The sequence below is a fragment of the Schistocerca piceifrons genome, chromosome 2, assembly GCF_021461385.2.
Source record: "Schistocerca piceifrons isolate TAMUIC-IGC-003096 chromosome 2, iqSchPice1.1, whole genome shotgun sequence".
Taxonomy (NCBI): Eukaryota; Metazoa; Arthropoda; class Insecta; order Orthoptera; family Acrididae; genus Schistocerca; species Schistocerca piceifrons.
This window is the reverse complement of record NC_060139.1, coordinates 544,540,683-544,558,759: the sequence shown is the minus strand read 5'-3', so window position 1 is coordinate 544,558,759 and position 18,077 is coordinate 544,540,683. Positions and strand designations below refer to the sequence as shown.

At 37.8% G+C, this 18,077-nt stretch overlaps 1 protein-coding gene across 4 annotated transcripts in view; it reads left to right on the top strand.

Moving 5' to 3' along the window:
- Positions 1 to 18,077, top strand: part of LOC124777486 (transmembrane channel-like protein 5) — a 283,578-nt gene that overhangs the window by 159,580 nt on the left and 105,921 nt on the right. For all 4 annotated transcript variants that reach the window (XM_047252924.1, XM_047252923.1, XM_047252925.1 and 1 more), the window contains exon 9: positions 15,973 to 16,123. In XM_047252924.1, coding sequence (XP_047108880.1) covers positions 15,973 to 16,123 — 151 coding nt within the window. The remainder of the gene's footprint in view (positions 1 to 15,972; positions 16,124 to 18,077) is intronic.

The following is an 18,077-nucleotide window of genomic DNA, read 5'->3' as shown; positions in this document are numbered from 1 at the left end:
GCCCCTCGACTCTTATAACTGCCATATGGTTTCTGTACAAATTGTAAATAGCCTTTCGCTCCCTGTATTTTACCCCTGCCACCTTCAGAATTTGAAAGAGAGTATTCCAGTCAATATTGTCAAAAGCTTTCTCTATGTCTACAACTGCTAGAAACATAGGTTTGCCTTTCCTTAATCTTTCTTCTAAGATAAGTCGTAAGGTTAGTATTGCCTCACGTGTTCCAACATTTCTACGGAATCCAAACTGATCTTCCCCGAGGTCGGCTTCTATCAGTTTTTCAATTTGCCTGTAAAGAATTCGTGATAGTATTTTGCAGCCATGGCTTATGAAACTGATAGTTCGGAAATTTTCGCATCGTTCAACACCTGCTTTCTTTGGGATTGGAATAATTGTATTCTTCTTGAAGTCTGAGGGTATTTCGCCTGTCTCATACATCTTGCTCACCAGATGGTAGAGTTTTGTCAGGGGTGGCTCTCCCAAGGCTATCAGTAGTTTTAATGGAATGTTGTCTACTCCCGGGGCCTTGTTTCGACTTAGGTCTTTCAGTACTCCCCATAGATTTATTGTCGAGGAAAAGATTTATTGGTGAGGAAAACAAAAGAAAGATTTTATGAGGAAATGTATGGAGAAATGGAAGAAAATATGTGGAATGGAAAAATTGGTATAGCCTACCGAACAGCAATCATATTAAACTTCCTGGCAGATTAATAATGTGTGCTGGACCGAGACTCGAACTCGGGACCTTTTGCCTTTCTCCGGCTCTACCAGCTGAGCTACCCAAGCACGACTCATGACCCATCCTCACAGCTTCAATTCTGCCAGTACCTCGCCTCCTACCTTCCAAACTTCACAGAAGCTTTTCTGCGAACCTTTCAGAAATAGCGCTACTGGAAGAAAGGATATTTTGGAGACATGGCTTAGCCACAACCTGGGGGATGTTTTCAGAATGAGATTTTCACTCTGCAGTGGCGTGTGCGCTGATATGAAACTTGCTGGCCATCTCGGTCCTGCACACAGTTTTAATCTGCCAGGAAGTTTCATATCAGCGCACACTCCGCTGCAGAGTGAAAATCTCATTCAGTGATCATATTTTTTAACAAATGCAAAACAACACTCTCGGGCACAATAGAAGACATAGAGCAAAAAATGCTGTTTGGTGGAGATGTAGTGGAGAGATGGAAAGGTTACATTGTATGACACAACACCTATTTTCCAGGAGGTAATAGGATAAGAAGAGGAAGCAGATGAAGATGACTAAGGAGACAACATTCTGCAAGAATAATTTGTGAAAGCTTTTGAAGATTCACAGGAGACCAAAGCAGTGTGTATTGGTTTCATTTCTGCAGAAGTAATCAAGAGAGTTGGTGATGGCATGAAAATGATGTTGCTGAAACTCATTAGGTCCCTCTACAACATGGGAGAGATACCAACCAACTTACAGAAATGTTTCATGATTCCTACACCAAAAAAGGTGGCAGCTACAAAATGTTAACAGTACTGAATCTTAAACATATAGCATCTACAAAAAATTTTCATGAAGATAATTCTGAGGAGAATTGAAGAGATGGTGGAGGATATGGTGAGTGAATATCAGGTTGGATCCAGGAGGGGATTAGGAACAAGAGAGGTGATTCTGGCATTGAGACTTCTTATTGAAAGGCAAATACAGAGTACGAAACTAACACACATTGTCTTTGCAGACATGAAAAGGCATTTGATAATGTTATCTGGCAGGAGATGTTCAAGAGTGCTCAAGAAAACAGGTCTAAAGTTCAAAGACGTGTAGGCAACACTCAGTTTTTATAAGAAAGAAGTGGATGTGATCAAGAACAAGAAGCAAAACTTAGAAATGGTATGGGGCAAGTATTTTTACTCACCCTCCTTGTATACTGACTGCTTGCATCCAGGAAGCTATAGACAAAGTTCATGAAACTACTGGGGTGGGGATCGAAAGTAATGGGCAGAAGATAGACTTGCTTTAATATGCAGATGATATTGCTGTGGTCATGGAGAAGAAGGAAGATCTAGAGAAGGTCCTCAGCTCAATATAAAGGATTTTCTGTTGTCAGCATGCTATGGGAATAAAGAAGAAAAAGACTAAAGTGATGGTGGGCAGTATTGAAGAAGAGTATGAACCTTGATGAGTAAGACTTGGAAGAGAAGAGCTAGAATGATATAGAAATTTACCTATTTGGGAAGCAGAAAATTGCATTTAATTTGAGGATGAACTTACCCACCAGTAAGAATGTCAGTCTTGGTAGTAATGAAATGGACCATGAAAATATTTATTTAGTGTATGGCCCTAAATGTGGGTGAAACTTCGACTATATGAGAACAAGAGAGAAGAGTTTTAGAAGCCCTGGAGATTTGATGATACAGAAGGTCAATAAAGATCAGGTGGGGAGACAGAGTTATCAATGAAGATGTGTTGAGAAGAGTATTAGAAACCAGTTCTCTATGGAGGCACACTGAAACAAGAAGAGAGAAACTCGTAGGAAACATGTTAACAAACAATAACATCAGTGGATCAATAGCAGAAGAGCTATTTAGGGAAATAATCACTGGTAATGACCAAGGATGTCATAAATGCAGGATATTATATGACATGTGGGCTGAACTATAGACATGGAAATGAAGAGGAAGGCAGATGAAGAGGATGGCATGTGACCAGCACACCACTCTCCCAGCCATTCCCAGTTTTCATGACTGGTGACATCTCTTCTCAGTCAAATAGCTCAATAGCTCCTCAATTGGTCTCACAAGGGCTGAATGCTCCCACTTGCCAACAGCACTTGGCAGCATGCAGTGTGCTGTAAATGTCACAACAACTTTGTTAATGTAAACTGCCTTGTAATTAGCAGTCAGTTAATTGGACAAGTGGTACATAGTCAGTATGCAAGAGGCAACAATTAAATTTTGATGAATAGATTGTAGAATATACCACTCCCTTCTTGATAAAGTGAATGGTTATCTAGAATGATAGAGTGAATACTTCAAGAATTTATATCATTCTGAAATTCATAGTGTAATTTAATTAATTTTTTTTTAATAATCTCAGAAACATCACAGCTATGGTACACTGTATACGATAAAGTGGAATTTAATTTTTCTACAGTAAATCTGAAGCTAATTTTTATTGATATTTTGTGTAATCATATGTTTTGATGTGCTCATTATTTATAGTAATTCTGTATTCACCCAGAGGGATATAAGAAAATATTCTCTACATGATGTTGTCTCCTGTCATAGCTATATTCATTACAGTGATGTTGGTATCAACTTTGCTTTTCCAAATGGAATTTTAGTTATTTCTGCTGTTAGTATTGTAGGTCTCAAAGCAGTGAATTCAAGTGCCTTCCCCTCTCTGTAACCTGATAATTAATTTCAGAAACAAAACAGTTTTTAAAACCTAGAGTTTATCTGTTTTGGACATCAAACCCATTGTTGTCTTTATCTTGAAGTTAATAAAATAATACCCAAATATGGAAAAATAATAAAAAAATAAAAAACAATATGTTTTACCATCAAGATACTGGTATAAAAGGGGCACAGAGGAAATGTGTCTTCGAGTGCTGGTTGCTTTTAAAATAATATATGTACCTTTCATCAACCAAGAGAAATTAGATATTTCATTTCTTTATAGTAAACGTGGAAGAACATTGAAAGGAACAGTTGAGCTGTATCATGGAGGCATCCTGATAGTGTCCAACAAGAATGACAGTTCACTTTTTGGATTAGTTTTTGTACAATTCTTGGGTATGACTTGTACTGCCCTTACAAGGAGAGGTCCCCAGAGGTGGGACTGACCTTTTGAAACAATCTATGTGGTGGTGTAGGTTAGGGTCCCAGGTATCTCACCCTGCAGCTATTCACCTTTGTTGGTCCTTGTTTGCAAGTAACCAAAAGAAATATTTTGCTTGATGTTCTGGAGCCTTAAATTAGATACCTAGACATGTAGTGGCATTATATAGTGTAGTTGGTAGCTAATTAGCCTGACATGCAGAAAGTTGAGAGTTCGAGTCTGATCAAGTGCTTTAAAATTTTATATTTTTAAAATTTTATATTTTTAAATAGTTATTGAAATGACCATCACTACTTTTTTCAGTTAATTGGTGTAAATGAAATTTTTTTAAATTTCTAATCCTTTGTTACTTAATTTTAATCATTATATTAATGTTTTCAAATGCTTGTATTTTTTCTTCATATCATGTTTTCATTTGGAATATTTATGCACATGATTTTTTATTTTTTTATTTATCTGGCACAATATCTAAATGTTTGAAGATGCTGATCTGTTGATTAAAAAACAAAAGATGGAATAATCCATGTGTATAGTCTGTGCAGTGGTGTCAGAAATGTATTTTTCATTTCGTTCAGGATATATATTTTTTGGATAGTAATTGTCATACAAATATTTAAAAACAAATTTGTGTTGTACAAGGGACAAAATAATGATGATAAAGATATAACCGAAAGAAAGGCTTATAAATAAATTCACAAAATTTGGAATAATGATTGTAATAAAAATATAAGATGATCAAATAGAAGAAATTAAAACAAAATTAGAGCAAAAATAATTAAAATCACTTGCACAAAGCTTCAAACTGAAAAAAAAGAGAAAAAATGATCATCAAAGTCATATTAATACAGATTAAAAAATTAAAAAAATTGAGAAGCATCTGAAAAGATTCAAGCTTGCATATCAGGCTGATATGCTAACCATTTGCTACAGTGCTGCTATACCTACTACTGTCAGTTTTGAGGTTCTAAAGCATAACATAAAATTGATTTTTTTTTTTAAACACTTTCAACACTGCCCTCTTTCCACCCAGTACTTGGCTATGAAATGGCATATTTAAAGGATCCTTGAAATCAAACTGCAAAATGCAGAAATGTGTTAGGAATATGATTTTTGTATCATTTAAAAGGGAAAAGTAAGTTATGTTAGGCAAATATATTTTAGAATACATATTACAAACAAATGGCATACCTAGAAGGAAAAAACCAATAAGAATCATGAAAAAGAAAAGTTTTACAAGTTCTCTCTGCTGAGTGACACAATTACTACTTGTTCTATATTCATAAAAATTGTGCAACCAAGTCTAAAAGTAGGTATCTATAATTAAGAGTATTTTCTGTTGTTCAGATGTAATTAATTTTTGTTTGGTAATCCTGAAAGCACTATGGGACGCAAAGACTGACATTGCAGATCTTGCACCACTATCTACTTTCCTTCATGATGTGCTTACCAATCTCCTTTTTTCCTCTATCTGAACAGACCTTGCAGTATTGAGTTGTATTCACCTTTCAAGGTGGAACCTTCTCTGGAAAATGGCATGCAAATGCCCTTTCAGTTTGTGAGGATAAAGTTGGTTGTTGCACAGAAATGTCTCCTCCCTTTTCAGCCAGTTTCTTCCCCACTGTGCTCATAAAGTCTACTATGGATATGTTCTTTCTCATCTTCTCTTTGTATAGGATGAAGCTGCCAACTGTTGACAAAATAAAAATGTGGAAAATTAGTTTTTGCCGCCATTTCACAGTCTTTTTCGGGCAAAGAAATAGTAGCTGGAGAACTGATCTGATACGTCAACACCACTTTTATTCTTACATCTGGCTTTATGATTTCTGTTATTCCTCACTTGGCTTTTACTGAAATAGCCATGGTAGTGGCCTTATGTTTTGTTTATAGACAATAAATGTCGCGTTTTGATTTCCATTTTATTGCTAAGAAAGAGGTGTCCTTTTCTTTGAAAAACCATCTGATTTTTTTTTAAAGTGGTTTGAATAGATGGGGCAAACCTTTCCTGTTTTTATTACTGTTCTCACTGCAAGTGTTTTATTTTGCCACAGCATGTCCAAGAGAGAGGGGCTGGTGTAGCGTCTGTCCAATAGATTGTGTTGTTTGCCAAAGTATTCTGAACATGACCTGTGTACAAGACCCTGTCAATATTCCCTGCAGAGCCTGTGTACACATCATAGTTTAGCATGAATCCAATTGCTGAATCGCAGAGAGCATACAGTTTTATCCCCTATTTATTAGGTTTGTTTTCATATACCCCCGAAGCCAACCCTGCCATGAAAAGGACACATTGCCTTATCTACTGTAAGATTAATATCGGGATAAAAACTACTCTTACATTTGCTTATGGAGAAATAAAAAAAAAAGCCTCACTTTATGAAGTGATCGTGCTTTACTTTGCCTCTACTGATGTATCTAGCACTACCCTTCAAATGTAACATGGACAATATAGTACAAAATTGATCATGGCCCAACAGTTTACTCACAAATCACAATTGCAAAAACAGGTCTGGTGGCCAATAATGATTGATTTCTGGCTATTTGAGGATGCGCATATGTAAAATAATGTTGAAACTCCAGTAAATTTCATGTAATTTTACCACAGGCCATTTATGCCACACAGAGTTCATTTTTAGACTACCTTTATGCTTCATTGTTGCAATTGTGTTCCCAGCGTACCAATTCATTTCACTTTTGATGTGTTGAATCATGCAGTCATAAAAGAAATAACTAAAATACTGAAACTCATGAGTGTCATCTTGAAAATGTGAGGCTTTATCGACTTATTCCTGAAACATGGGCAGTTGTGGTTGTTAATCTACTTTGGACCAATCTTTCTCTCTTTCCTTGTTGATAGGCACACGACCAGGTACCAGTACCACAGGTGGCGACTGGAGGTTGTACCACAGTCTGCATGAAATAAATGTATACATCAATAGTTAATCATCAGAAATGGAAAAGAAGTAGTGAGCAATGCTTACAATAGAAAATGTGGGAATAAACTACTCACTTTAAAAAAAAAATGGAAGAGAGACATACCTGAATCATCACTCGTACTTTCTTCTGGAGAGTATGAACTCTCTGTCAATATCTTCAAAATATGATCCCGGATCCCTATATAAAATATCCAAGATATCAGACTCGGTCAGTTTGAAATATGCCGTTTTTACCTCTGTAAACGAGTGTGAATGAACTACAAAACACTCGGACCTTGTACTTCTCTCAGTTGCCACTAGTTTGAGATAGTAAGTGCTGACCTCTGGCACCAGAACAATGAACTACCTCCACACCCAGCGAGGAAATGGCTTCTGAGAGACACTAAATGACATTCAGGTGACCAGTAGACACTCGCCCGTACAGGATACAGGCGCTGCGGGCAACGCCTGGCTGAGCACACCCGTATGGCCATACGGGTGCTGTGCTCAAAGGGTTAATTGAATACTTGCAAATGAGGGCCCTTCAGGGTGAGTGCCTGCGGCATGTGATGTGTGGGGCCCTAACCTACATCATGGTGTAGATGATTTCAAAAACTTGATCCCACTTCTGTGGACCTTTCCTTGCTCAAAATGTATACTATACTTTTTTGTTCAGTGTGGAACTAAAGCAGTTGCATAACATTTGTAGAATTTGTATTTTCGTTGCATATTAGAACAAATTTTGTGTACCTTTATTGGAAATGTTATGAAAAAGTCATTGCTTTAGTCAGTCAAATAGCAATCATATAATTTCTTTTAATGCTCCTACTCTTCATGAGAAAGGTTAAATGGCTGCATAGTGGCCAAAAAACCTTTGTTATGCAAACAAAATAAGATGGAAAGATCACAGTGACTACAGTAACATAAAAACTGGGCCATGCAGCAATGGTCGAAGATGTTATTCAAAGCCGAATGTTAGTTTGAAGTATTTGGAAACCATTGTCGAATATTTGTTCATTGACTTCATGGAGAACATATGAAGAGTGTGATACTAGCACAAGAGTGTGATACTAGCACTGAAGCATTGTGAATGGCCGGTTATGGTGATTGCTTTACTTCATATTTTAGCATAAAGTTAGTGGTCTGGTGGAAATTCATGAAACATTAAAGAAGGGAGAATGTCACAGGATAGTGATCAACAGTGCAGTTCCATCTGACAAGAAGGTTACTGGTTGTGGGTTTGTTCTGCAGCAGGTCTCAAACATGCTTCTAAATTGTGCAGCACATATGTCAATAGAAAAGGAAAATGTAGAGAATTGAAGATTGTGATTTGGCCATGTCAGTCACATGATTTAAATCTCATTAAACTCTTATGGGTTGAGATTGACAGGGAGCTCAGAAAAATGAGCACATTAAATGCTGAAGATAGATGGAATAATTTATGCACTTCTTGAACTGCAATATCTGTAAAAACACCAGAAAATCTTATCTCCTGAGTGCCAAGAGTTTGTGCAGCTCTTCTGAGGGTAAAAGGTGAATATTTTAAAGAGGCTAAAATCTAGACTGTATTATATTGTGCTTAAGGATAGAGAGAAAATACTTATTTTGTTGGTCTATTTAGTTTGTGCTGCGTGTTAGTACAGTGAGATAGAGTATATAGTTTTGATCGTGCTTGATTGAAAACTTTTGACCAGTAGTGTACATTTAAGTGCAATACAGTAAAATGACTTAAATTTATGAAATATTATATTAATGGAGGGCTAATATTATATAAAATAATGTAAAATGTTTATTTTAAGAGTTCTGTGAAGATACCCTACAGTGGAGGAGGAGTAGTAGTAGTAGTAGTAGTAGTAGTAGTAGTAGTCACCAACGGAAACCTTTTCAGTTCAGTCGAAAACCATACTACTTGCACAAAAGACATTAAATAAGCAAGTGTGTTGGTTCGCCTTTAGAATGCAATACAGTACCAATTCCGGATGGCATGGATTTGACAGGTCCTTGGTAGTTTTCTGGAGGTATGTCACACAAGATATTTATGCACGGGTCACAAAATTCTCCTTCTTCTTCTTCGTGTACCTTTGTCCCACATCAGCACAGGGTCAGCATGATTACTTACAGATTTGGTGTGGTTAATTTAAGAGGTGGCCAGCAAATGTGCCTGATCTGTACCCACTGGAAACACCAGCTGCATGCCTGTAAACCATCATCCCCCATCCCATATTTTGCGAGAATTGCTTGTGACCTGTGCAGGGGCATCTGGTGCCACATACTTCTTGAATCCTGTCAAGGACTTGAAGAATCCATGCAAAGCAGACTCTCTGTTGTACTGTGTTTGATCATATACGTTCTGTGGGGCCACTCAAGTATGCCTGTTCCCCTGGTGGTTAGGTACCCTCCTCCTACCGTTTCCTGGACAACCTCGCCCCCCCCCCCCCCCCCCACTTTGGGTGTATTAACTCTCAACTCACCAGGAACGTCAGTCTCCAGCAACACCCTGCCCCATCTCTTACCAAGAAGGGGTCCCCTGGGATAGTCACTTCCCAGGAATCTGGTGATCTGCAACTGGATGCGAGCCAGTGGCAGAAGGATCCACAGGCTGCAGGTCATAGGACTTTGCATTCCTCCTCTGTCCACGTATCTGTGACAGCAAGCCCTCGTAGACATCAAAATGATCTAAGAAGGACGACAAGAAGTAGTAGTAGTACCTGTGCCAGTGGGCTCTGCATGTTGTGCCTCTGTCTGTCTCCAAGGTGGCATGACTGGTGGAATTGAAGTCATTACTGATTTTTTTTTATCCAAGGATTAAATTCTTCTTTTGCACTATTTTCTTTTTTGAAAAATGCGATTTTGTTAATGACATGGTTGTCAGATTACAAAGTCTTTTTGGAAAAGGTCGATGCAGGATGTTCTAGAATTAACATCACATGTAATTCTCATAACACACTTCTATATTTCACATATAGTGTCACTGTAAGTTATACACTCCTGGAAATGGAAAAAAAGAACACATTGACACCGGTGTGGCAGACCCACCATACTTGCTCTGGACACTGCCAGAGGGCTGTACAAGCAATGATCACACGCACGGCACAGCGGACACACCAGGAACCGCGGTGTTGGCCGTCGAATGGCGCTAGCTGCGCAGCATTTGTGCACCGCCGCCGTCAGTGTCAGCCAGTTTGCCGTGGCATACGGAGCTCCATCGCAGTCTTTAACACTGGTAGCATGCCGCGACAGCGTGGACGTGAACCGTATGTGCAGTTGACGGACTTTGAGCGAGGGCGTATAGTGGGCATGCGGGAGGCCGGGTGGACGTACCGCCGAATTGCTCAACACGTGGGGCGTGAGGTCTCCACAGTACATCGATGTTGTCGCCAGTGGTCGGCAGAAGGCGCACGTGCCCGTCGACCTGGGACCGGACCGCAGCGACGCACGGATGCACGCCAAGACCGTAGGATCCTACGCAGTGTCGTAGGGGACCGCACCGCCACTTCCCAGCAAATTAGGGACACTGTTGCTCCTGGGGTATCGGCGAGGACCATTCGCAACCGTCTCCATGAAGCTGGGCTATGGTCCCGCACACCGTTAGGCCGTCTTCCGCTCACGCCCCAACATCATGCAGCCCGCCTCCAGTGGTGTCGCGACAGGCGTGAATGGAGGGACGAATGGAGACGTGTCGTCTTCAGCGATGAGTCGCTTCTGCCTTGGTGCCAATGATGGTCGTATGCGTGTTTGGCGCCGTGCAGGTGAGCGCCACAATCAGGACTGCATACGACCGAGGCACACAGGGCCAACACCCGGCATCATGGTGTGGGGAGCGATCTCCTACACTGGCCGTACACCACTGGTGATCGTCGAGGGGACACTGAATAGTGCACGGTACATCCAAACCGTCATCGAACCCATCATTCTACCATTCCTAGACCGGCAAGGGAACTTGCTGTTCCAACAGGACAATGCACGTCTGCATGTATCCCGTGCCACCCAACGTGCTCTAGAAGGTGTAAGTCAACTACCCTGGCCAGCAAGATCTCCGGATCTGTCCCCCATTGAGCATGTTTGGGACTGGATGAAGCATCGTCTCACGCGGTCTGCACGTCCAGCACGAACGCTGGTCCAACTGAGGCGCCAGGTGGAAATGGCATGGCAAGCCGTTCCACAGGACTACATCCAGCATCTCTACGATCGTCTCCATGGGAGAGTAGCAGCCTGCATTGCTGCGAAAGGTGGATATACACTGTACTAGTGCCAACATTGTGCATGCTCTGTTGCCTGTGTCTATGTGCCTGTGGTTCTGTCAGTGTGATCATGTGATGTATCTGACCCCAGGAATGTGTCAATAAAGTTTCCCCTTCCTGGGACAATGAATTCACGATGTTCTTATTTCAATTTCCAGGAGTGTATTTCTCCAAAAATGAGTCCAATACTTATTAGTAAATGCAAATATCCAGACTAATTTAGTTTCTTCATTTTTAACAGTAATCGTTCATATTGCAAATACTGCTAAAGTAATGTGCTTATTTAAATCTAGGATGTTGTTTTCCAATTAAGGTTGTGATCTGATAGAACAGGAGGTGAACAGTGCCAGGTTGAAGCTTTGAGATGATTCATAAGGGGAGCTACAACAGCCCAATTAGTAAAACACTAGGCAGATTAAAACTGTGTGCCGGACAGGGATTCAAACATGAGACCTTCACCTTTGCAGGCAAGTGTTCTACTGACTCAGCTATCTGAACACAACTCACATCCCACTTTTACACCTTTTATCTTCCTGAAAGTTTCAAATAAGTGCATACTCGATTGCAGAGAGAACATTCATTCTGTGAAAATCTACGTTTGTATCCCAATCATGTGCGCAGTTTTAACTTGATGCAAAAAGTTATTATTGTGAATGTTCTCTTATCAAGATTAAATTTTCTAGTTGACTCTAACCTTTCTCTGTTGTTGTTTGCCATTAACATTTCTCCTTAAAATCATGCTGTGTATTGTAAATTCTTGTAACTGTGGTTTTGTTTACAATGGAAACTTCACTTCGAACTCTAATTCAAAAAGTGTGGCTGGTTGCAGTTTTTCCTGTTGGTGATTTTTATGAAAACAGCCACAGTGTTCTCAAACCATTAGGGATAAAATAATAATAATAATATGCAATTACTTGTAATCTAACACAATGACTGTTTCAGAGCAGTAACAAGTGGAAGTGTAAAGGCTGTGTGATTGCCGTTATTTGGTGGCAAAAAACATGTGTAGGAATGAAATAAAAAATTACGACACCAGCTAAACTGAAAAAGTACATAATCCATACAATGCTACATCAGACCTACTCAACGGATATAGGACAAAACCTACAGATTTGATAAAATCTAGTAGTCTGGTGAATTTAATGAGAACTTTGTTAGAATAATGGAAAAAACTGTACAAGTGAGTTGAGGTTTGGCTATGAACTCTGAACTCTGTGAGTATTGAAATGGTCAACAGCTTTGTACAAGTATTAAATGGAGAAAAATGAACACTAACAAGGTCATGATCATAGTCAAAGCTTACAAACTGCCAGAGAGTTCAGTTGTTGATGGTATGTCCTATACTATGTAAATATTCTATTAAATAAATTAGAAGCATTAGGAATAAGAGGGGTAGCTAATGACTGGTTGCAAACATACCTAGCAGATAGGGTACAAAGAGTAGAGATAACGCATACTTCAAATAGATCCAAACATTTTGTAAAACACTTATCAGAACCAAAATACATTAATATAGGGGTTCTGCAAGGTAGCGTATTAGGACCAATACTGTTCCTGATATACATCAATGACTTTCCCAGTAGTATTACTCTCGGTGAAAAATTCTCTTTGCTGATGACAACAGTATTGTAGTCACTGAGAAAACAAGAGAACTCCTTGCAGAGAAAGCAAATGAAGCTCCCAAGGAAGTTTATGATTTGTCAATAAGCAATAAAGTGACATTGAACATAATGATAACTAATGCCATGAATTTCAGTTTGAAGAGGGAAAATGACAATTTTAAATTAAATGTAGATGGCATTTCTATAGACTGTGCAACAAATGCAAAATTTCTGGGAATGAATATTGATTCTCAGTTGAAGTGGTGTGAACACACAAAGGTACTTGCAAACAGAATGTCATCAGCATGTTATGCCCTTGGAACCCTATCATCAATGTGTAACATGCAGTGTCTTTTAGTTACATACTATTCATATGCTATGGCATTCTTTTTTGGGGAAAAATGCACAAAATATGAACCCAATTTTCAAACTCCAGAAAAGAGCCATAAAAATCATAACAAAAAATGGTAGTCGAGCTCATTGTGAAGATCTGTTCAAAACACTGAGGATTTTAACTGCTCTGTGTTAGTACATTAACCAGTCAGTTGTACACATCAAAAATAACACTGGTAATTACTGCACAAACAGTTCTGTATATGACATGGAACAAAAGCTAGACTCAACTTACATTTGCCAAGAAGAAATAAAAATAAAACTAAAAACAGCATTTTCTACCAAGGAATAAAACTGTACAATAAATTACCAAAAGGGATAAATGAAATTTCAAAAATACAATTATTTAAAAAGGCAGCTAAAAGTACCTGTTATGCAATATGTTTTATATATTGAAGGATTACTTAGATAAAACAGAGTAGGGGTTTGGTAAAAAAAAGTTATGCAAATAAATAATAATAATAATAATAATAATGATTATAAAACATCCAACATTCCACATAACACCTTCACACTATGTTTTTTTTCCTTTTTTCTTCCTTTTCTAGGAAAACTTACCCGACGCTATGCACTGCACAATACTAACACGTCTCCCTCTTTCAGAGCTCAACATCTCACTCATTATAGAAGGATACTGAGTCAGTATTTCAAGATAGCAAATAGGAAGTTGTTGTACAAAAATGGCCCAGAGATCACCAGTGTGTGCGTGTGTTTGTGTGTGTAGTGAGTGGAGTGTTATGAAACAATGTGTGTATAGTGTGTGCAGTGACTGATAGTGAGATATGAGTGAACAGTGTGACATTACATTATTTAATAAATTATTTGTTAAAAAAGTATTGTATACCAGGTGTGAATCTAATGATTGTCTCTAACTAGAAGTCTGTAAATATGTGTGTATACGAATTACCTTATTTTAAATTGATCTAAACTTGTAAATACTTTGACATGTCCTGTGTCCTTGTAAAAAGAGATCTACGGATGAATAAAGCTACCACCACTACTACTACTACTACTACTACTACTACTACTACTACATAATAATAATAATAATAATAATAATAATACTGGCTGAGGAAGTCAAGGACATGTGGCATCAGGATAAAGTTGACATTATACCAATTATACTATCAACTACAGGAGTCATACCACACAAAATCCACCAGTACATCAATGCAATACAGCTACATCCAAACTTATACATACAACTACAGAAATCTGTAATTATTGATACATGTTCAATTGCCCGAAAGTTCCTAAATGCAATATAACACATACCATACAGTTAAAAGGAAGTGACACTTGATCAAGGTCCGCGTCACTTTCCATTTTTAACCAGACTTAACGTCTGAGAAAGTAAAGAAATAATAATTATTTTAATTAATTAATTACAGAACAAGTAACTACAGTAACTATGCTAAGAAACAGATTCTTTTAAGATATTCTAACTGTAACATATTTCAAAATGTGCAAACTTGTGTTTCCACCGTTGTGGCAGCATTGATAGAATAAGAATAATGAGGAAAGCCTGTGCAGAAAAGGAATCCATAGAGACCTTAGTAAGTCATTTGATTGAATGACATTCCATGCTTATTGAACAATTGGACATGCTGTGAGTTTGGTGTTGCAACTTAGAGTCCTATTCAGGAAACAAGTGACAATGGATGGAATATGATTTGCATTAGTGATCTGTATTTGGGTTTCTGCTAATATTGCTACACCCACTTGAGCAAACATGATCAGATCACAATCTTCATAGATCATACAACACTATTATTTAGTGGAAAGTACCCTATTCAGGCAATTCATGAAGAAAATGGAGTATTCATTATGACCAAGGAATGGTTCATTATAAATGAATTTAATAAATTAAGATAAAACATACCACATATTCTGTATTTGTAGTAATAGCGAACTTTTGAACAACTTGAGCACTGAGAAAGTTCTCAGTTGCATTATTTATGGTAAGCTCTTGTGGAAAGAAAACACTGCACATACTTGCAGGATACTCTTATATATCATATACCTTCGAAGAAAATTAAAGTATATGAAGTCAGACAGTATTTTTAACAGTGTACTGTGCAGCACTACTCCCAAAAATGCAGGTAGCATGATATAAACATCAGATAAGAAACTTTACCAGTGCAAACTTTCATTTATCTACCTCGTCAATATGTCTTAAATTGCTTCAATTATGAAAAAAAAAAGCCAGGAAACCTCAGCTATAGGGAATGAAATCTGCAGTTATAACGCTCATAAAAAGGAGTGGGGCATCCCAAGCTGCTGGTTATCCTGAATATTAGAGAAATTTCCACTACTCACATTGAAAATATTTAATGTGTTGATTGCCACTGGATATGTTTATAACAAAACTTCAGAATGCAAATGCCCTGAGAGAAGTGATTTTTGTATTCAGTTACTGAATTTTTGAAGTGAAATTGCAAAGTAGTGATGTTGAACTGTTAGCTCATGCCATATTGCTGTCAAATTATGATAGTTGCAATTATTTCTTAATTACATAACTACTTTTCTTTATTTATTAAGTAATAACATCATGCATTACTAGTGCAGTATTCCTGATTTGCTGTATATGTCTTCTCTATTGTATGTATTCATAGCATTGTAAGTCTGATGCAATCTGTCCAGTCATTACTGATGAATGAGTAAGATTTGGTAATAATTAGTAATAAATGATTGTAATATTCTAAACCCGATGAAATGTGAAGCTTATTTGTAATGACTATTAGCTTTTCTCTTGAGAACACCTCTATTTTACACATTTTTGTTTTGCAAGGATGGCTGCCTAAGCATATAAGTTGAACTTACAATGATATGTTTCATAGTTCTTTATTACCTCTTTTTAAAAAAATGTTAGTGACGCAAGAAAGCAGTGGTTTTCAGACATATCATCATCCATGTAGTTTAAAATGTACACTACATGGAAAGTCTGCCATCTTCTTTTACTGGATGCTGTTGTGCACTAAAATATGTAGTTGATCATAATTGTGTGTTTATCTTTTTCCAGTGTTGCCAGATCTTACAGAAAAGTCTTCATTGAAACATCAGGTGGGATAAAAAATGTATATGCTCACAAAATATTTTGCGGTTGGGACTACAGCATTGCAACCACTGAAGCTGCTAATCTGAAATCAAAGAGTCTCTACAATGAAATAAAGGTACATACTAAATTAAATTTTTCAGAAATATGCTTCACATTGATATAAGCTGTTTTCAAAATGTAAGTTCTTGAGACAATAATACATTCCACTGCTTCTTCACATCTGCCAGTTTTGTGTATTAGCACCAGATTCAAAATTCTGTTGTAGAGAACTCAGTAGCTAACATTTAAACCTTCAGCTGAGATACAGTACAGTATGTACATACAATACAGCAAGAAGAGGTTGCAGATACAAACCTTTCATACTGTAGTAGAATGTAACTCAGTTCAGTCATGTGGTGAACTGAGGTAGATAGAACAGAGTAGTTCCTTGTGCCCTGAACTGCAAGCTACCAGTTTGAAAGAATATGATGCCTTATGCTAACAGGTATAATGAGTTATTCTGTCAAGGCATTCTGTGGTAGGCACCCACCTGTACTGACACAAGTAGCTGGTCAGCATTTCAGATTGTGGCAGCTAAGCATGCACATGCACAGAGGTTGCTGTGTGCAGGCAGACCGTTAGCCCTTACAAGCACTGCCCCCAGAGAAGAGGAACTGCTAAAGATGGCTCACACCAACCATCTGGATGTAATGAATCTGTTTCATTTCTTGTCGTATTAGAAGAATTGCAATTTATTTAATCTGCAGACACAGAAAGAGTTGGAGCTGATAAGCAAGCTTTTAAAAATGACATCTGCTATAAACACAAGACAGACTAATAGAAGTAGTAAGAAAACAATATACCCAAGTATGGATTAGTGTTACAAGAAGATTCAAAAGACTTCATCCTGTTTGCTGTTTGGTGTAAATTTAATTCGTTGCTAGTGCACATTACATTTGCTGTATATCTGTAATTAAATCAACACTTATGAAAAGGATTGATTGGTACTCACCATTAAGATGACACACTGAGTTGTGAATTGGCACAGTAAAGTGACTTACACACTTGGCTTTTGGCCAAAGCTTTCCTCAGAAAATGAAAGAAAAAAAACACACATTAACTCAAGCAAGCACACCTCATACACACATGACTGCTCTCTCTGGCTGCTCTAGCCAGACTGCCATTTAAATAATTATTCTTGGGGAAACTAGACAGTGAATGGCTTACATATACTAGTATGTATGAGTCATTGTAATAAACTAATAACATTCTCATTAAAGAAAACTTTCCAGCTCAATGAAAAGTAGCTGGTAATACAGAAAGCTTATCAAACATATCACATGGGTAGTATTTATAGTTAATCCACTACCATTTTAGTGTGAAAGGTAGTTGAGGTGTATCAAAATTTTTACACATAAAATTCATATCAAGGATTGAAGTGGAGTAAATTATACCATTGGAACATCATTTAATAAATCACTGCTAAATATGCATTAAAACTCTAAGACAATTACCTCTTGACACATTATTCATAAAAAATACTTTCTACATCTTTATGTTCTTTTATCTAAGTAAACTGTCAGTTCTGAGCAAATTAACATACTACCGTGTTCATACAAAATCGGATGCTGCTCTTTCGGAGAGAATAGTATGAAAAGAAGCAGAATCTGGGAAAAACCTTCAGAAAATGGGAATTCAAAGGCTGTGTGTGAGAAGAGCAAAGGAAATGTATCGGGGAGGTGTGAGTTGTCTAAAAGTAAGAAGAGAAAAGACAGAAAGGATTGAACGGAAAAATTGATTGAAGCAAGAGAGTGCACGATCTTCCTCTACTTGTCTCCACCATTATCGATGAGGTAATGACAGGGGAGGCAGTCCAAATAGGAGACAAAAACATAACATCAATGGCTGATTTAATGGTGTGGGAAATGGTGGAGGAGAGTAAAAGGAAGGCTAGATGTGGTGGGACAGTTTGAACTGAAATTTAATGCAAACAAGTGTGAAGTGGCGGTGAGATTGAGGAATGAGAGGAGGGTTAAATGAGCTCCTTGTCCATGCTGTAAAGGCTCACGGTTTGTCTACCAACCACTGTA